This window comes from Bicyclus anynana, chromosome 6, assembly GCF_947172395.1.
Source record: "Bicyclus anynana chromosome 6, ilBicAnyn1.1, whole genome shotgun sequence".
Taxonomy (NCBI): Eukaryota; Metazoa; Arthropoda; class Insecta; order Lepidoptera; family Nymphalidae; genus Bicyclus; species Bicyclus anynana.
In genome coordinates this window covers 320,078-341,089 of record NC_069088.1, presented here as the reverse complement: position 1 = coordinate 341,089, position 21,012 = coordinate 320,078, and the positions used below count along the sequence as shown (strand labels likewise).

Below are 21,012 nucleotides of genomic sequence, written 5' to 3'. Positions count from 1 at the left end.
TCAAATAGGCTTAGTTTACAAGCACTTTCAAAACGTCAGTTAATAATAATAGTAGATAATGGTGACAATAATTTGTCGATAACTTGAAATTAAAGTTACTACATTTCCAAACGCGCCTTGGTCCGAGAACAGCCAACAACAAACTCAGCCAGGGTTTATTTTTTGTTTATCACCATTTAACTTTATCTAGAACTAAGTACACAATCGTATAGTGCAATTCAATGCCAAGCAATTGTATCATCTTAACAATCCATATCATTATAATAACTATAGGTTTAAGATCCATCTCCAATCACTTATAGGGAGGCCTGGTCCTATGGTGGGCCTTCATAAATAATAAACTGATAAGATAAGTCTGACAGAAGAAGAATGAAAGAATTCATAAACGTTTTTTTATTAGTAGTTGGAATAGCTGAGGTGTTGCGTCAGCTGCAATGGCAGTTAACCGTGAAGTATTCGTGGCATTATTATCAATTATAGGCAACAATGTCGGAAGGCGAAGGTCGCGGTGATGTATCATTTTCTGGTCCGCCTGCTGCGAGCAATAGGCCTAATTAAATAACTAAATAGTCGTCGGTCGGTGAGCAATTACTGAGTGATTGGAGTCAATGGGTCCAGGTGACATCAGGAAGGTCTCCATTCGGTCAGTCTTAAATTCCTGTAAATTAGTTTGTCGAATATTAAGCAAATGTCGGATTTCTAACTCTAAGATGGATAAAAAAATACAACCGACTTCAAAACCTAAAAACGTACCCACTAAACTAAAAAGCGAAAAATAACATCATAATATGTTCTACCTGCTGATCAGTATGAAGGCGGTGCTTAGCCGGTGTTGTCTTAATTTAAGCCATTTCTGACAGGAGGTTGTATTTTTTTATTAAAATTTTTATTATTTTTCCATTTTTAGTGTAAAATTTCATCTCAAACGAATACATCAGACCCCTAATGACAGTCACAACCCATCTTGGTACAAAATTCTCAGCAATACAAATTAATCAAGCCCAAACACAAGGTAGCTACCGTAAACCGTTAAGGGGTTTCCTTAATTGACCTTGGTCTTCATCATCAGACCCCTAATAACAGACACAACTCATCTAGGTAGAAAGTTCTCAGCAATACGAATTAATCAAGGCCAAACACAAGGTAGTTACTGTAAACTGTTAAGGAGTTCCCATAATTGTCCTTGGTCTTCATCACCAAACCCCTAAATGATAGTCACAACCTATCTATGTGGAAATTTCTCATTAATATAAATTAATCAAGCCCAAACACAAGGTAACTGCTGTAAATCGCCGAGGAGTTCCCTCGTCTGTTTTATGGCTCCATCATCAGATCGATTTTAAACCTTCATGAAATTGTAGTGCTTAAAAGTACTAAATGGAAAAGTATACGAACACACTAGACACCCATATAATTTTCGAAAGTTCCCCTCAATTTCTCCAGGATTCCATCATCAGATCTTGACATGATGGCAATGGGACCAAATGGGGGCTATACCGTTTCAAACAAAAAAAGAATTTTTGAAATCGGTCCAGGCGTCTTTGAGTAATCGGTGTACATACATAAAAAAAAAAAAAAATAAAAAAAAAAAATACCGACCGAATTGAGAACCTCCTCCTTTTTGAAGTCGGTTAAAAAGTCATGTTCTATATTATGATTCTACACAAGGGTCATAGAGGACTTAGAAAATGGAGATGCATTGCACTCAAATTCACGAACAAAATTGTCTGTCGTTTTTAGAGGGGGACGAGGTAAACTCACACATCGAAAATATTTAACACCATTAAAAATTTTCTATGTCCATACACTACACACAACTATAAATTTAACTCGCAATACACACACGCGTAATTTTCACACAGCTAACCCAAACACATTGCTCAGACTATCCACAGATTAAAAACATATAATATTCGATTACTGATCGATGTTTGGCTGTTTCGTCAAAATACTCTATTCTTTTTATAAATTGTTTTTATTACAAATTTGATAAAATTGAGGTTTAAATACTTTGAAATTAAATGTTTTTATTATTAAGGTTTAAATACTTTGAAATTAAACGCTACTCCATCTTTTACTAAACTACGAGCTTTTGGCCGTTTTTAATGCCATTTAACTACACAAACCGGCATTTTTAGGAAGCTCTTTACACAACGAAAACGATTACAACAATGAAACATCGATTCTATAGCAACAGTTTTTATAAACACGTTACCTAGATCATAGATTTTTGATCTTTGCCGGGGGGTAACGGTTAGCGAGGCAGGTCCGTTATTTAAATGGTCTAAGACAAGGGTTCAGTATGATGGCGACTATTATGGCAGTTCAGCTCGAGGCATTTTTGATATACACCAACTTGCTGTGTCACCTCAGAAACTCAGAGCTTACGAAGGACCTGGCTAACCACTGGATCTGGAGGCAGTACCCAGATCAAACCAGAACCAGTTGCCGTACTCCTCCGAAACGGCTTGACTAATTTTGATGAAGTTTTATTTTTAGCAAGGTCTCGGTTATCTATTTTTCATATCCCTGAGTGATAAGGGTGTTCCACCCCAAAATTTATGAGGCAAACAACGTTTGCCGGGTTGCTCGTACGACTATAAAGTTGTACATCAAACTCAGCCCTCAGTGTCCACACGAGCGTCCTGCTGACGTCACGAGGCACGTGACTGGTCCACAAAGCTGGCGACACGTCACGCTGTCCAGACGGTGACGTCAGCACGCACCCCTCCAAGAGCTTACGAGTAGGTCAAGTGCGAGAGTTTAGTGGATTAGGGTGCGGGCGCGGGTGCGGGGCGCGGGGCGCGGGGCGCAAGGTTAATGAGGTGATGATACCTGTGTTGCTGGGTAAGACATGGACGTCACCTTCTTGAGTAAAAAATAATAGAGTACGGCTTATTCAAAATAATTGTGAACAAATTCATGTCCTTTTTGACCTTTCATGCTTTGAAGCTCTTATGTGCCATGATAACCACTTTTGTTTTGTAGGATGAATCGGTGACAATTACTTACAGTTAAATTCTCAAAAACTTTTGAATAAATTTATTTTAGTTCTAGATGTCCTACTTATTATTATAAATTACTTACACAATAAAATCTAAAAAAAAAACGGGCTTTATTAAACGATCGGTTCTATTAGACGAGTATTAAAGCTACAAAACACCAACTCGTAGATACCTATCTCTCTACATAAATACCTCTACATTAATTCATCGACTGCGCGACATGTGGCCGGAAATGGGTGGTTCTTAGCCAGTAGGTAATACCTAGTCCGTACGACCTATTGTAGGACTCCGAGATTATGTTCTATTACAGTTTTATGACTATGTGACACATAGCTACATACGTATAAGTATACTATCAAGCGTAGGTACATCATATACCTATTTATATTTGATGATCCACTGTAGGGTTTACTCTGATACGAGATAGTTTGCAGCATACAGAAAGTGTGTAACAACATTAAACTCCAGGCTGCTTATAAGAGCGTCTTGTAAAAAAGCTCAATATTTTATAGCTCGACCTGGTACCTACCAGGAGCAGCAAGGTAGTTAGGTTAGGTAAACTTACACTGTTAGAATATTGTATTTTGTACCGGCTCTGAAGCTGCACGCTCAATGTGTCCAGCAACATATAGGACGCACTGTTAAGGAGAAGTAAGAGTTTCGTCCTCGAATGTGTCGGACAATCTCTTTATAGCAGTGCTGGTGTCCGGGTGACAACGGTCACACTGGTGTTTGCACAGAACGTTACACAGATACCACATATGAAAGTCGTAATTGCTATATCGCTTATTTATTTTTCGTAAAAAACGTTTCAGACATGATTTTATTACAAAAATTGCTACAAGGAAGTCGTTAAACGACTGTTTACATTACTGTTGTTTATGATTGCTGTATATTTATTTATACATATATATATATATATATATATATATATATATATATATATATATATATATATATTTATCGTCAGCTAGTCTCCAACCTGGCAGTATAACATATATCTACTGTGTATAAGATTTACCTTACTACTTTTTTAGGAAATATATCTTTGTGCTGACATCTTTGTAGGTAGGTAGGTAGCCATAGTTTTGCGTAAGTATTCAGAAAAAAGAATCTTCTATTTCATTAATCTTCCTTAATTCTTCTTCTTTCAAAAAAAGTTGTTGTTCATCAGTTAATTACATTTATTGCTCTATAAAAATAAAGGCTCCTACTTACGTACCTAGCTTTTGTGAAAAGTAGGTACATCGAATTCTAAATCACCAATGGAAGCTCGAATGTTTAAATTATTGAATATCCAAAATAACAATGCTTCAAAGATGAAAAGCGGCTGTTGTTGAACGCTTATCAATGTCAGCCGATACGACGCGGACGAGGAAAACATGTTTTCTTTATTGTTCTATTGTCAGGTGAGTGACGGCCTTGTGGGGAGCCAGGGCACGCGCGCACTGCGGGGAGAGTGGAGCATCTTTTTTTAACGTGGGGAAATCCTCATGGATACCTTCTCGCCACGGGGAGACAAGAAGGTTATGTCGGACTTCAACCGACTAGAACACCACGGTGTTCCGATTCGCCGCCTGATGACTGAGCCACGGGAACATTACGTAAATGACCGCAACAAGAGCGCAGCGTCTGACTGCAGGGAATTGATATAAACCTTCATGAATCACTTTAACTAATCTATTGTATAAAACCGCATTAAAATCCATTGCGTAGTTTTCAAGATCTAAACCTAAATGCGGGAAGCGACTTTGTTTTATACTTTGTAAAGTAGGTACACTTACATTTTCTTGTTTAGTGCAAACAAACTAGCTGTAGGTAATTATTTATAGGTTGACGAATAATTGCTATCAATGTGTCAAAATAATTTACGTTAAGTTAATTACGTTACGTACCTATATTTAATGTTAAAGTTTCAATTAAGTATGAATTTTACAGATTTATGCCATTATTATCTGGTCGTGAATAATATGCAGGTGTAGGTTTACACTGTGTTGAAGCCTTGTAAGGTTGCGCGGCTTACATACGACGGCACGCAATATGGGCTGCGTACTCTTTGCACATATAGCTACGGTTTTTTTATAAAATGACTAAGCACTAAGTGTGCTTAATTCGATTTCACTACTACGTACTACGTACCTATCTATGGCACATCATTCTAGAACAGCAAAACGCGTGATAGTCGAAAGTACTCCAAAGCAACAAGATCAAACATTAGTCTGTTTAGAAAATATATTTGTAGTTGATGGGTAAGAAATAACCAAAATATTATTATTAATAACAAAAATAATAGACCTTGTTTTGCAAGAATATTAATTTATTATTATTTTAAAGAAATAGAGTATTAAGTAGGTGCCACAGAGAGCAGTACAGTCAGTGAGTAGACTCGGCAACCATCTATTGACTTCGAGATACTTACTAATTAACATGCGTACACGCAGCTCTTTGACTTCTGCGCTATTGTCAACTAAACATACGAAGGAGTGGCAGCAATCAATGAACTAAGTTACATCTTTGGCATCGTCCCACTCGCCTGTCGCTCGAGCGGGTCGGCAGGTCTCTAGCACTGCCGGTAGCAGCGGTGGCGCTGCACGAGGTGGCGCGGGCACGGCGCGTCGACGGGCCCCGGCACCTGCCACAGTACTAGCGTTAACCACATGGAACTGCTACCCAGCACCCGCCTAGCCCAACCTGACGGTCATGGGAGGTTGAGCCCGGTACTCTTAGCGTATTCCCCGGCCGCCCTCTCGACTTTCTAATACATAGCTCACAATCCTAATGGATGACGAGTATAAACTCAAGTAATTACTCGTCATTCTCGTTACATTGTGCGTCAGTAGCTCCACGAGACCAAACTAAAGTACCTAAAGTGTTCAAGAATAAAGCGTATCTTCCGGAATACTACCACGCTTATTTCCAGTCAAACAGCAGTGCTGTGAACTGGTGTAAAGCGCACGGTTGCCGGTGTAATCACAGACAAGTGAAGCTTAACACCTTCGCCTCATGCCGATAGACACAGGGCGGCGTATTGATGGTGTTGGGTGTATACTAATAAGTAGGTAATAATTTACTATTATTTGTAATCTATTCTAGGACGTTTCATATATAGCGAAAATACATTCAGTAGAGGCCGTAGGGTCTGCGCTCCAGGGCTGACTGGCAGCGATATAACTGTCCACTACATAACAATTTATTACCTACGTTTTCATTTTAAAATTTGCAAATTTTTCCCACTGAATCTTTGTCATATAAATAGGCGCTTCGTCATAAGCACTCATTTGAATCCGAAATGTTCAGACATAAAAATATACGTACAATATACATGAACACTTTACGAGCTGTTTCGTACGATAGATATAACTATCAAAAACATCAGATTCATAAAATAAAACGTTAAGGAACTAATTCACCATCTTTTGATAAATTTCATTGATGTATATTTACGTCAGCGACTTTCTTACTTCATGTAAAGTATCAAAGACAAAACTTGTTATTAATCTATCAGACACTTATCTTACTAATTACCTATAAAATAAACAAGAGTAACTACCCGTACCTACTCTACAAATCGTCAATTGTGAACATAATTATGAAGTCGGCGACGGTAGTGTTCATAAACAAAGCACTGTGTTGCATCGATCACGTCCGAAGTAAAACGACAGGCAAACAGTCTGTTAGAGCGATGGTCATGATCAGCCTCACAATTGTTCCTCTACTCATCTTACTCGTCGTCGTAAGGCGAGCCCAAAAGCCGCTGCTAAGTTTATGCGCCTGCCGCCCTCTGCGCAGCAGTGTGACAGAGTCTACCGCTGCTGCGGCACTCACCAGTACAGTCCGGCTGCGCTGCTGGTAGCCCACGCCGCACGACACGCTGCAGCGGCTCCACTCGCTCCACTCGCTCAGCTGGCAGCCCGCGCTCGCCGCCCTCTGCGCAGCAGTGTGACAGAGTCTACCGCTGCTGCGGCACTCACCAGTACAGTCCGGCTGCGCTGCTGGTAGCCCACGCCGCACGACACGCTGCAGCGGCTCCACTCGCTCCACTCGCTCAGCTGGCAGCCCGCGCTCGCCGCCCTCTGCGCAGCAGTGTGACAGAGTCTACCGCTGCTGCGGCACTCACCAGTACAGTCCGGCTGCGCTGCTGGTAGCCCACGCCGCACGACACGCTGCAGCGGCTCCACTCGCTCCACTCGCTCAGCTGGCAGCCCGCGCTCGCCGCCCTCTGCGCAGCAGTGTGACAGAGTCTACCGCTGCTGCGGCACTCACCAGTACAGTCCGGCTGCGCTGCTGGTAGCCCACGCCGCACGACACGCTGCAGCGGCTCCACTCGCTCCACTCGCTCAGCTGGCAGCCCGCGCTCGCCGCCCTCTGCGCAGCAGTGTGACAGAGTCTACCGCTGCTGCGGCACTCACCAGTACAGTCCGGCTGCGCTGCTGGTAGCCCACGCCGCACGACACGCTGCAGCGGCTCCACTCGCTCCACTCGCTCAGCTGGCAGCCCGCGCTCGCCGGCCTCTGCGCAGCAGTGTGACAGAGTCTACCGCTGCTGCGGCACTCACCAGTACAGTCCGGCTGCGCTGCTGGTAGCCCACGCCGCACGACACGCTGCAGCGGCTCCACTCGCTCCACTCGCTCAGCTGGCAGCCCGCGCTCGCCGGCACTGTCAATAGAACAATAGTCAGCGCGGCAGTGAGGCGAGTCGAGTGTAGCGTTTATCTACTCTACCTCACCGCGTGATGGATGATATATCTCAGTTAGTATAACGCTAACTTGCAGCAAGCAACTTGTCGATCACAAAATCATTCATCAGTGCTTAGTAAGTACATCCGCTAACTGTCTGTGTCGGGTGACAAAATGAGCGCTGAACGACGCGGGTGCAAGCGACGAATGCAAATTGCGTGTTTCACGCTCAGCAGGAAACACGCAATTTGCAACGTGTTCCTTAAAATTTCACCGCAGCTTCCAGAATTGGCACCAGCACCTGCACCCGGATTTTAGCATGAGCTTTAGCGGGCGTCAAGTACAATGATTGGCTTTCCTAATAACCTTTAGTAATTGTTCAGACTACAGATACATTGTTATTTCTTTTATTAAAATTCCAAATATGGATCCCAAACTGGACAGCAGGTTGGTTGGTTGCAAGGTTGAAATCAAATGTCATGAAACACATTTTAAATAGTTAGTTACACGGCGTTACATACATTTTAAATAGTTCGGTGAACAGAGTTTTGTAAGTGATTGAAAAGATGTGTGTATACGATACCGTTGCTAGCCGGCGGCGCCGGCTCGATGGAGCTGATGCTGAGGCCGGGGTAGTTGGAGCTCGCGACCGGGGGCGCCGCGCCCGCACCCGCGCCCGCGCCGCCTGCAACACGTGCTTATCATTAACATCCCATATTTGGTTCACTGTTGAGCACGAGTCTCTTCTCAGAATGAGACTGATTAGGTTAGGTTAGGCTAGTAGTCCACGCTGGCCTAATGCGGATTGACAGACTTCACAGACGTAGAGAATTAACTTGATTATCAGGTATGCAGGTTTCCTGATTTCCTTTCACCGTTTGAGACGTGTGATATTAAATTTATTAAAATGCCAGTGCTTGGAAGATCTCCGGAATTATCTGCAGATTATCTCTCCGGAAGGATACTGAACACATTACAAACAGCAGGTGCTTTATGTCTCGTACTAATCCAACTTTAGTCCGAGAAACAAGGAAGCGATATTACCAGGTACATTTGAACCAAGCACGAACTTCGCATACTCGTCGTGATTCATCAGCAATTGATGAGCCAATAAAACCCTTAGTTGCGGAAATGTCGGCGGCGACGCGCTGATGTCACGGCGTTACATCAGCCGCCACTCGCCAGTGCTCTACGTGTCACTGAGGTCATTCAGATACTGGGTGCGTAGGACACTGACGGAGTTACAATATGTCGATTTATTTGTTTATTTTGTGTGGTGGACTTGAAATATACTTTCGAGTCTAAATATTAAAATAATTGAAAAACAAGTCACGTCCGTTTGGAATGGAGCCAACAATACTGGAGCGATGCACGTGGACGACGGACACACGACAACGCTGGGTGCATTGTTATGATTATATCTATACTAATATTTATATTAAACAAGCGCATTTACTTTTTATAAACTTTTACTTAACTTACCTACTCTGTTAGAATGTAACTATTATTGTTACTATCTATTCAAGTCCTTTTGGGTGAAAACTAAATCAGAATCCCGTCCTGACTTTCGATTGCACTAAAAAGCATCTTCAGTGGCAATACAATAATATAGTCTCATGATAGAGTCGAGTCGTGCCGGATCGGGTCTCCTACGTACCTAACGATCTGATACATTGGATAAAAGCAGGCATTACTTTGCGGAAGCTCGTCATGAATATATAATAATTTATTTATTTTGCTATCAACGAACCCATGCGACAACGTCACCCAAAGTCAAGACTTTGCAACTGCACGTTGTAGAGTCAACATCTCCTGAAGATGCTCCGGTTTGGGGTGAAATTTACGTAGAGAGTATTTTGTCGGACCTGGGTGACGTCGTCGCACGGGTTCGTCGGCTTATCGCGGATGATAGCATATTAAATACATTATTATTTTGATCTGGTATATGGTAGAGCATTAATATAAGTTTGTTAATATAATACACATTTTTTTAAATATCTTACTAACTTTTAAACTTGCTAATATAATTAATGTTTCATATAAACAATCAAAGAACTGCACATAGTAATGCTTTGTCTATTAATAACAGATTCCCATACCTGTGCCATGCCGACCGCAGCAGTGCATTCTTCACATAGCCGCGTAGCCATTATATAAATTGTTATTTATTATTTATAAATAGATGCCATACCGACCGTAGCATTCATTCATCGTGACGTAGACATATTCTAAATGTGTTATCAAAAGGTATTTATAGCAATTGCGATATCAGAACTTTACTGTTTATTTATACTCGTCGTGTTGACAGATTCTCACAGCGTCGGCGTCGGCGTCGGCGTCGACTAAACGTACGTAACGTGCCACGTGGAGTGGCCACTCTTGTAAAAATTATGAACAGTACAGTCTGCGCCAAACTTCTTGTCCGCTCTGAAGTTGCAACGCTTCGAACTGCAATCCGCAGACGCAGAGCGGACTAGAAGTGGCGTAGAGGCTGTGTCGGAGTACGACGTGAGGCCAGTTACCGAGCACGACGCTGCAGGTGTCGAGGCAGTCCTGCTGCGAGATGAAGTTGTTCTGGTTGCCGCGGCAGCCGCCGTAGCTGAAGGGCACGCACATGCCCTTGGCGGCGGCGAAGGCCCAGCGCTGGTACACGCCGCGGCACGGGCCCTGCTCCGGCGCCTCCATGCAGATGCCTGCGCACGACAACGTCTCACTAACGAACTTCGGCAGATACGGACCTACCAACCGATCCATTAGTCAAAAAAATGTGTTCAAATAAAAGTATACAATTGAAGAATTTGTCAATGACAATGATACTTCCTCCTAACCTGTACCTCTAATTTACAGATTATTGAGTAATAATCTGTAAATTACCAAATTCATTGTTGTCCTCAACTATAAAAATAATCATATTCAAAAGTGCCCTTCGATTATCATTTAAAAAGGCAACTGCTAAGTTACATTGCAGCGTTATTCAGTAGAATCTGCCTTCCGAACCAGTGGTAGAGTCACTATAAAAGTAAAACTTGACGTTATAAAAGTAAAGTTTCAGCACTAAACCAATATACATAAAGGTATTATAATACAAAACAATTTTTGCCAATTGAATGTATCAGCCGCCCGTGACACCGCAAATACACCAAAAAGTAATGTTGTCACGGCCATACACCTACTTGTACACAATTATTATAATAAGTTGTACATAACAACAGAATACCTTGAGCCGACATTTAAGGAAACAATCATTTTTATCGTCTCTCCGCCAACCTTGTGCAAAATGAGCCGGAACGGTTCGCGGCGCTGCCGTCTATCGAGTATACAGGGTTCCGTAGTGCAGCACTCACCTTATTATTGAAATGTATTTAAAATACTGGAAAAGTGCGAGTCGTAAATACTCGCCCACCGAGGTTACCGTACAAATCAAAAATTCAAAAGCATACATCGTAAATTAATCAAAGATCTATTTTAAAAGCATGTGCCGATGAGGCTCCATCAAACGAGTGTAATTTAACAGTTTCATGTGGCGTATCCCACGGCCACGGTTAACTGAATTCGTCGTGTCGCCGTTCTTTCTGTTAATCCCTGGTTTTTAGATTTTCGATACGTATGTTTCGTACGTACCGTATTTTCTCTGAATCTAGGTCATTTAAAAAAATTAAAGTTTCAAGATTTTCTTGAAATCTACAAGTAAAAAGCTAATTTTCGCGACGCGCGCCGCGCAGTGCTGCTGCTGCTGGGCGGCACCAGCAGCAGGCGCGTGCGGTATAGTGTCGCTTACGTTTGGCGATGAGCATGTCGAGGGTGCAGTCGGCCTGCTCCTGGCACGCGCGCTGCTGCTGCTGGGCGGCACCAGCAGCAGGCGCGTGCAGTATAGTGTCGCTTACGTTTGGCGATGAGCATGTCGAGGGTGCAGTCGGCCTGCTCCTGGCACGCGCGCTGCTGCTGCTGGGCGGCACCAGCAGCAGGCGCGTGCGGTATAGTGTCGCTTACGTTTGGCGGTGAGCATGTCGAGGGTGCAGTCGGCCTGCTCCTGGCACGCGCGCTGCTGCATGAGCTCGACGCGCGCCGCGCACTGCTGCTGCTGCTCGGCCGGCACCAGCAGCAGGCGCGTGCGGAAGCGCACCCCGCGGCCGCACGACGCCGAGCACGGGGACCACGCCGCCCAGTCGCTGGTGGGGCACGCGGGGTCCGACACGTCGGCCGCCTCCTCCTCCGTGCACTGCGGCTGCATGCACTTGCGGTTCTCGTCTGCGGACAGTTCGTGGTACACGCAAACGTGTCAAAGTCCTTTGGAACAAAAGCCTGATATAGCTCATTTTAGGAAGGTTTGTCAGCCTATACTCTAGCTACCTATCGGTAAATACGGTAGCCAATTTTGAAGTTTGGATTGTGACGGCTTTGAAAGATAGCAGGTTTCAAGGGTCCACACCCACAACACAGCTGTCCAAGTACCTATAAAGAGTTCTTTTTTTCTCGGTATATTATGAGAACTCATGACGCTAGTCACTTAATTTATCAGAAAACCTTCAAAAAATATCGTTTACCATTTTTTTAGAGAACTTTAAAGGTCTGAAGCCTAAAAGAAGATAACAGTCTGACGTCTTAAGACATGGTTTCTCATGATATCCTTCAGAAAATAGCAAACTTTACGTTGTACACTTGAGGTAAGGACAATTGAGCTTTGGGAGCCATGAAACCTGCTACCTAAAAAAATTTTAATAAAAAAAATATAACCGACTTCAAAACCTAAAAACGTACCCACTAAACTAAAAAGCGAAAAATAACATCATAATATGTTCTACCTGTTGATCAGTATGAAGGCGGTGCTAAGCCGGTGATGTATTAATTCAAGCCATGTTATAGATTTAGATTTTGCAGACAGTGTTGTTTCATGTGGTCCTGTCAGAAATGGCTTAAATTAAGACAACACCGGCTAAGCACCGACTTCATACTGATCAACAAGTAGAACATATTATGATGTTATTTTTCGCTTTTTAGTTTAGTGGGTACGTTTTTAGGTTTTGAAGTCGGTTATATTTTTTTTATTAAAATTTTTATTATTTTTCCATTTTTAGTGTGAAATTTCATCTCAAACGAATACACATTGACCTTGGTCTTCATCATCAGACCCCTAATAACAGACACAACTCATCTAGGCAGAAAGTTCTCAGCAATACGAATTAATCAAGGCCAAACACAAGGTAGTTACTGTAAATTGTTAAGGTGTTCCCTTAATTGTCCTTGGTCTTCATCACCAAACCCCTAAATGACAGTCACAACCTATCTATGTGGAAAGTTCTCATTAATACAAATCAATCAAGCCCAAACACAAGGTAACTGCTGTAAATCGCCGAGGAGTTCCCTCGTCAGTTTTTTGGCTCCATCATCAGATCGATTTTAAACCATCATGAAATTGTAGTGCTTAAAAGTACTAAATGGAAAAGTTTACGAACACACTTAACACCCATATAATTTTCGAAAGTTCCCCTCAATTTCTCCAGGATTCCATCATCAGATCTTGACATGATGGCAATGGGACCAAATGGGGACTATACCGTTTCAAACAAAAAAAGAATTTTTGAAATCGGTCTACGCGTCTTTGAGTAATCGGTGTACATACATAAAAAAAAAAAAAAAAAAAATACCGACCGAATTGAGAACCTCCTCCTTTTTGAAGTCGGTTAAAATCCCCACTGTTCATCCAAACTCCATAATTGGCTGCCATACTTACATAAGGTAGGAGCGTGAGCTGACTAAATTTCTGCCTAACATAAGGCTCTCGGACTACTTCAGTCGATGATGTACCTATTTAAAAAAATAATTGTCTTCTCCAGTAACCTATGAATGAAGCAGACAAATATTGATCACGTCGACCACGTGTGTAATAAAGTAGATGCCCCTGGGCACACTAGGGCAACTGCTGTGTCCAGGGCCTCCACACAGCTAAGACGGCAGGCACAGTACACGCATGATTCGTCGAACACGACGCATTTGGCGGCTTTCCAAAGAAAACTGATATGTCTGCTCATCAAATTTATTCTAAATAGTTCCTGATTCAAATGTTTTCAAAACAAGACTTGTTTTATTAACAAAAGCTTTTAGTCTAATTTCAATTTAATTCGCTAATCAAAGATACGCCCTCAACTTTATCTATGAAAATTTTTTTTTTGGTTTTGAATACTCGTTTGTCATGATCGGTTGAGCAGTCAAAGGGCAATGATCAAACAAACACACATTCAAATTTATAAGCAGTATCTCAGTATCAGTAGTTTGATGATACTCGCGTGTAGGTATCGACAAACGAATCAGTACACAATAATTATCGTCAAGAAGGTTTGAGCTAGCAAGAAGCTACGCACCGACGTGCACGAGCGGGCACTTCTTGAGCCCCATCTGGTTGAGGAAGTGTCTGCGGCGCGTGCTGATGCCCACGCCGCACGTTACGGAGCACTCGCTCCACGCGCCCCACTCCGACGTGCGGCAGATGCCCGCCGCCTCCGCGCCCGCGCTCGCTCCCGCTTCCGCCTCATACTCAGAGTCTGCTTCATTTGCACTGTCTCCCCTGCAAAATTAAAAACACAATCGAAACACAAAACACAAGCGAGCACGCAGCGAGCGCGCCCCACTCCGACACGCAAGTACACACTCACTCGCACTCGGGCACGGCGGCGACGCACATCTCCTTGGACACGAGCTGGCGGTCGCAGGCGAACATCTGCGCCTTCTGCGGCAGGCGGTACTCGCGCGTGCGCATGCGCAGCCCCTTGCCGCACGTCACCGAGCACGCAGAGAACGCGCTCCACTCCGACACCGCGCACTCCGCTGCAGTAGAGAACGAAGAATTTTGTAGTCAATATGATTAAAACGGAGTGTACAAAACACCCCGAGCTTAACAGAAACTCCGCCACTCCCGAGCTCAGCGAAGATTCCAGAAGCCAGCTATCGGCGCAGACTAAGTCGTACGGATGAGTCACCACACCGTTTAAAAAACCGAGTCCCACCGAAGATAATTCTGACGAGGCATGAACTGTCCACTTCGTTAGTGAAATCCTGCACCCAAGACGGCTTCTCTGGTATAGACAATCTTTTCTACAAAGAAAAGCTACGTCGCCCCCGCGTGTCTACAGCTTCACTCCTACGACAGGACCCGGGTCCCCCATTAAACTTAGAATAGTGATACATATACTCGTATCGATAGGATAATATAGATTTCAGCCAGTGTTATCTTTAATTCCTCGGTGATGAGCCTGTATCTAGGTCACCTCTCGGAGAGTAGCACTGAATAACGGCTTGGCCCGAAAAGGAGGTGGACCCTTTCACGTTAAATCTATACCCGCGATTGTAAAAAAAAGTCACGCAAATACTCGCTTTCTCTATAATTTTATTGCAGTAAAAATTACTACTTACGCTGAAAAATTTAAAAGAAAGTGTTTGGACTTATGGAATTTGAACTTTTTATTACTTAAAGAATGAATCTTACGCCTGTTCGTAGACTCCGTATTCTCTGCTTCCTCCACCACTTGGCTCAGCAACACTTGCTCGTCGCAGGAGCGGGCTATGAGCTTCTCCCTCGTCAGGTAGAGCCGGGCCATGGGGTTCATCTGCTTCTGGTCGGGGTTGTAGAACGGCGCGCGCGGGTCCTCGGGGTACATGGTAGTGATGCGGTACATCTTCTCCCGAGGCGTCGTTTCAGCGTTGGGGGACTGAACAGTAGGTAATAGTATTGAAGTTGTCAGTATCATGTAGGTAGTTAATTGTTATCTTAAGACTTAATTTGAAACGATTGGACAGAACTCTCTTTCTTAAACCCCGCATCCTTAAACAGTACTGGGTTCAACAAGCGCTCGCTCACCATGTAGGAGATGCCGTCGTCGGTGCCGGCGTCGTACGGGAACAGGTCGATGACCTTGCTGGCGGCCCACGTGCAGTCCTTGTTGCACAGCTCCAGCGCGCTCACGCCCACCACCCAGTCGGGGGACGGCCCTACAGCACAAAACACAATCTTGGTTTTTATCCCCGAACTTTTATATTTCACTCAGATAATTGCCACTAATACAAAGTCTGAAAACGACTGATTTCATTATCAGTATCAGTATAATAGATACCTACTTTTAAATTCAGTTTTAAGCGTGAGGATTACTAAACGGAGCGGAGGTTTATAATATGCTACGGAATTAGCCATACCGGTTACCGACGAAATAAGCAGATGATAATAGAGTGGAAGTATCGTAAAAATTGCTTGCACAACATTATAATACTCGTAATTCAGTCACAATGGTTTGGGGTTGGATCAGTTGACTACCGAACATAGAGGCGAGCGAGAGCAAGTGCCTCTTCCTGTCGACGCTGAAGGTGGCGCTGGTGTTCTGGTTGAGGCGCGGGTGCCACAGCCCCGCCGCCTTCACGATGGAGCGCAGCACGGAGCCCTGCTGCCGCAGCTCGCGCTCCAGCAGACCCACCGAGCCCCATTCGGCCAGGGATCTGCAAAGTTCAAAAAAATCCAAACTCAAAATCTATTTTATTTCAAGTAGGCTTACATTACAAGCACTTTGAAACGTCAAAATTTTCTGTTTGTAGTAACTGCTACCAGTTTAAAGCAGAATTTACTGAGGAGAGCCGGCAAGCATCTTGACAGGCTCGTGAGAGGAAACTATTAGTGTATGACAGTTTGTGTCCATTCGGCAGAGACAATGTAATTAATATCACCAAAACGCCCACCTGAGTAAAATTTATTTAAAATACGTGGGTACTACGAAGTACTTTCTTTAAAAATCTTTAATTTTGCTGAAAGCTTGTTGTTGTATGTAGTCATAAATTATTTTAGCTTAAATTCCTTAGTAATAATAATTTTTAATAATAAACCGAAAAAATGCTACTCAGATTCAGACCTAAATCCGTCAGTAGCGATCTCCCCCTCGCCCCAGAAGCTGAAGTTCTTGGGGTGCGTGGCTCCGATCACGTCGGAGAAGTGCGTCAGCCACAGCGCCTGCACGGGGAAGTTCTTCGGGTGTGTCTGAGGAGACCACAAGCCTTCGAACACCATCTGCAAACGCAACGCGTCAATGTAAACGTAATCTCCGTAACAACTTCAGTAGCAGTAATTCGTAACATATTTAAGACAAGTTCTCAAAACTGTATGGACTGCAGATGAAATTGCATACTTTACAGCAACGTAATCACTCATCTCATTGTTACAAATATCTCAGTTTTTTCGGATAAACTGTAAAGAGTGTGCATGAGCGGCCACCACCAGTCTGTCACAGTCAGTTGAGACTCGCCTTGTACTTGGCGTCGTCGCAGGCGCAGCAGTCGGGCGCCGACAGCGCCGCGTCCTCGCAGATGCGCTTGGTGAGCTGCCCGTCCTGCGCGAACCAGCGGCTCGCGTTCTCGTATACCATGGCCCTGCGCACACACCATCATCTGTTCATTTATATTTCCTCAAAACATATTAGCACACAGCTTCCCGAAAGAAATTCGAAGATTATAGTATCTACTGAGATTTCAAAATGGTCATAAGACCAGCCACCATTTTTTTGACACCTATCTAAATCTATAGATTATTACTTACTTAAATAAAACACAACCGGAGCCAGCCGGCGGTGCCTTCCACATGACCTGCACCTCAGTCTTGGGCAGGTCATCGGACTCGATCACCGAGTTGGTGCACTCCTCGTCGAACTTGGTGAGGGTGTCGGCGAAGAGCTGGAACTGGCCCTGCTTGCGAGGGCTCCGGGGCGCCGCCGGGTCCAGCGGGTCCAGCAGGAGCTGGAACTTTGTGAACTGTTGCACCACCGAGTGTGTGCGCGAGCCGACGAGAGTCACTGGGGAATTCATTCAATTTCCTAACTTTCTACACGTGAGATATTAAACAACAGATTTAAGTGCACACTACCGCACGCCCGCGACTTCGTTCGCCCTTAGACCTCTTTGTTCCAGCCTTTACAGTCGTAGGTATTGCTGTAAGAATGGAGTAACTTCTCCCGTTTTCCCAATATTTCCATTCACTGCTCTGCTCCCATTGATCGTTGCGTGATGAAAAGTATACTATAACCTGCCCAGGAGTATGAAGATCAATTGTAGGTATCAAGTTTCGTTAAAATCCGTCGAGTAGTTTTTGTTTCTATAACGAAAATACAGCCAAACAGACATACAGACAAAAATTTTACTAATTGCATTTTGGGCATCAGTTTCGATCACCCCTGATATGTTTTTGGAAATATATCTATCAACAAGGCTGAGTTCCGTACATTAGGCTGTTATTTAGAATGTATTGTCTTGAATTACCCAATAATTTTTACCGACCACGGACTCGAGATCTAGACCATTTTATCCGTCCTAATCTGCCCATCATGACTACTAAATCAAAGAGTTATAAACAGTACGTACTTGAGATAGATGAGCTTTTGAACGTTGACTTTATTTTAGCTATCCGATTAGAATAGCTTCAATAAAGTTTGGTTGAACAAATACAATAATGTTGGGTCACGACCGAGTAATAAGTAGGTATAGGATCGTGTTAACAACTCACACACACTTCGTGTTCGTTATCTGTTTACAATGTAATGGTCGCTGATTGCCTCGTCGGGAGCTGTTCCTCGAACGGCTACTTTGTTCATTGTTCTGGAAAACTTTGCAGTTCCCGCGCCACTTTGTTTAATCTGTTCTGTGTTTTGCAATAAGCAGGGATATGCTTGCTCAGATAACTGCAGTAAGTTCTAGTGTCTGCTTTCCTGGGGTATTAACGGAATTTTCCCCGGTAGAAGTTGTCCCCGGGGGACTTGGGGCGCGCGTGCTCACCCGCCACTGTACTCACCCACATAGCGCTGCTCGGGCGCGTACCGCTCCACCTCCCCGTTAATGAGGATGCGGTAGAAGTTGTCCCCGGGAGACTTGGGGCGCGCGTGCTCGCCCGGCACCAGCTCGCAGCCCAGCGCCGCCGCCAGCAGCGCCGACCAGCAGCACACCCACAACATGTTTCTGTCTCCTGCTGCCAACATTTATGTACTGATGTTTTACAGATCTCACGATCTAGCAAAACTTCTAAAAAGCAACACAACACATAACGAAACCGTTAGAATTCTCCCAGTCCAGGAAATAATACCTAATCGATGATTCTAAAGTTTAAGGAACTCATGTTTTTAACCATTGAAATTATGAACTTCTGACATATTATTACCGAATTAATTCTTCGTTTGTCTTCGCTGCCGAAAATCGAATCAAGTACCTAATAGTGATATTATACAATATTATATAATTTCCACAAACTTACAGCGACGCTTGTCAGAGAGCGGGCCGTGGGCCGAGTGCGCGACGTCTGCGATATCGCGCCGATGATAAAGAGGTCAGGAGTCGACGTCGACGCGCCGCCGCTGCCGCCGGCTGCTGTGAATTATACACAAGTCTATAATTCTATTAGTCCTATCTATCATTTTGTACGGCTTTTGGATTTTGATAACCCCCAGTGGCTTCGTGATAAAAGTAATTGCGTGACAACATGTTTTTATTCTAAGACAATATGATGAATTAAAAGATCAGTGTAGACAGAGGCGTAGGTGGATGCGTGTGCTCTGTATGCAGCAACATTTGGTCCCGGTCCTACCCCAGCCTATGGACGACGTCAATCGACGTCACCTGCACGTGCAGTCTAGCGGTTGATGTACGTTCGGTAAACTGTCGTCTTTCTCACTTTTAGACGTTTTGCTTTGATGATGTTGATGATGTCTGTGAAGATTATTGCATGTTGTTTGCTAGATAACACTCCGTATCATAGAGGGTATGAACTAAACTGCAATTTGTTTCCACATCTACACTGAGGTTAGAGACTAGTGATGTGTTGAGACCAACTGTAGACATTTCTTTTGATAACCAAGTTGATTCTTGCATGTTGTTTGCTGTGAACAATAATGAAGAACAGTGATTTGTCTCTACACCCATACTTCCTAAGGCTACTAGTGTAAAGGTTCCCTTTGCTTGGCTGATTTTGTCTAAAGCATAAGTCAGTTTATGGGCAGTGATTCCCTAGTACCGTGAACGCCCTGGGCTCGCCCTCGTGACGTCAGCGAGGGGTCAAGGCTGCACCGTTCGCGTGCCACAACTGGGCCATCAGTGATGCAATAGACAGTAGCCGACGGCGGAGCTCCGTCTCCTGTCCGAGAGCCAGCGGAGAATTAAGAAAATTCTCTGATATGCAGGTTTGCTCACGATTTTTTCCTTCACAGTTTGAGACACGTGATATTTAATTTCTTAAAATGCACACAGCTGAAAATTGCATGCCCCGGACCGGATTCGAACCCACACCCTCCGGTCATACCCACTGGCCTATCACTATATATTTTTCAGGAGTCACCGAAAAATATGAGCTAAAGATGTCATTTTTCTGTAAATATTTTAAATAGGTACCTACTTATTTTTTATGTTATTTCAAATAGAAGAGAAACTTTTAAAATACATATAACTCTCGGTATTATAAAACTAACAGTTCCTATAAGTCCTGTATTTCCATCTCAGGGGGACAAAAATACAGCTGAAAACGCGCAGCAAACTTTTGTATCGCGGGCGATGTTGAACCCGCTGAATGTAAAAAAATCTAATGAGACTAGAAAATAGCCGGCACTCACCTAGCGTCTGCAACCTGGACTGGTGGGCGCCAAAGCGAAGACAGCGTCGTGACAACTACCGGCTTCCGCTGCCGCCGCCCGCCGTGCGCGGTGACCACGTCGCCTTGCGCGCCGGGACACGGTCGGGAATGCGTTGGAACTTGTCAAGTTATAAGCTTTGGCAATGGCTAGTTTTACCACTCTACCAGCATAACGTCAAGAGATTTAACGTTTCCCTAATTTAAGATTTTTCGATATACTAGTACTTAACGCCGTACTATTATGTCAAGGATTTTCGTGGAATAAACTTTAGCTCCTTCCAGTTAATGCTCTGCCATAACTGCAATCGTCACTTAAAATCAGATGAGATCGCATAACGTTTTAATTTGTAAATTAATGTACCGGCGGTAACCTATATCGGCGAGGCGAGTTCATCTGGCATTCTGAATGATGAGGGCGTAAGCATTTACTTTTTAATCTATATAATATCTAGGTATCTGCCTCTAATCTAGGTATTAGATCTCTAATATCTATCTACGTAGTACTTATCCAGTAGATATGTTCATAATATCAAATTCCTAAACCTTTCAAAATCAAAAATCATTTATTTCAAGTAAACTCAGTTTACAAGCACTTTTGACACGTCAGTTGACTATTTGTAAAGATTCTACCACCGGTTCGGAAGGCAGATTCTGCTGAGAAGAAACCGGCAAGAAACTCAACAGTTGCTCTTTC

At 43.7% G+C, this 21,012-nt stretch overlaps 2 protein-coding genes across 5 annotated transcripts in view; one reads left to right on the top strand and one right to left on the bottom strand.

The window, feature by feature from the left end:
- The window catches only part of LOC112051170 (phosphatidylcholine:ceramide cholinephosphotransferase 2-like), an 86,196-nt gene that overhangs the window by 20,280 nt on the left and 44,904 nt on the right, over positions 1-21,012 (top strand). The gene's annotated exons all lie outside the window — the stretch shown is intronic.
- On the bottom strand, positions 5,302-20,343 carry LOC112051169 (spondin-1). Of its 4 annotated transcripts, none has more exons than XM_052882289.1 (16): positions 20,299-20,343; positions 18,951-19,063; positions 18,495-18,668; positions 17,250-17,502; positions 16,960-17,083; positions 16,570-16,724; positions 15,984-16,162; positions 15,534-15,664; positions 15,162-15,384; positions 14,332-14,503; positions 14,041-14,243; positions 11,672-11,929; positions 10,204-10,374; positions 8,265-8,366; positions 6,831-7,661; positions 5,302-5,637 (listed from the first exon to the last, which is right to left on the bottom strand). In XM_052882289.1, exons 3-15 carry the CDS (start codon positions 18,652-18,654, stop codon positions 7,489-7,491), a joined length of 2,304 nt encoding a protein of 767 aa, XP_052738249.1. In that variant the 5' UTR covers positions 18,655-18,668; positions 18,951-19,063; positions 20,299-20,343; the 3' UTR covers positions 5,302-5,637; positions 6,831-7,488. The 4 variants fall into 4 exon arrangements, with proteins under 4 accessions (XP_052738249.1, XP_052738250.1, XP_052738253.1 ...); XM_052882290.1 differs by having other exon boundaries at positions 18,495-18,665; positions 20,299-20,342; XM_052882293.1 differs by lacking the exon at positions 20,299-20,343 and having other exon boundaries at positions 18,858-19,063.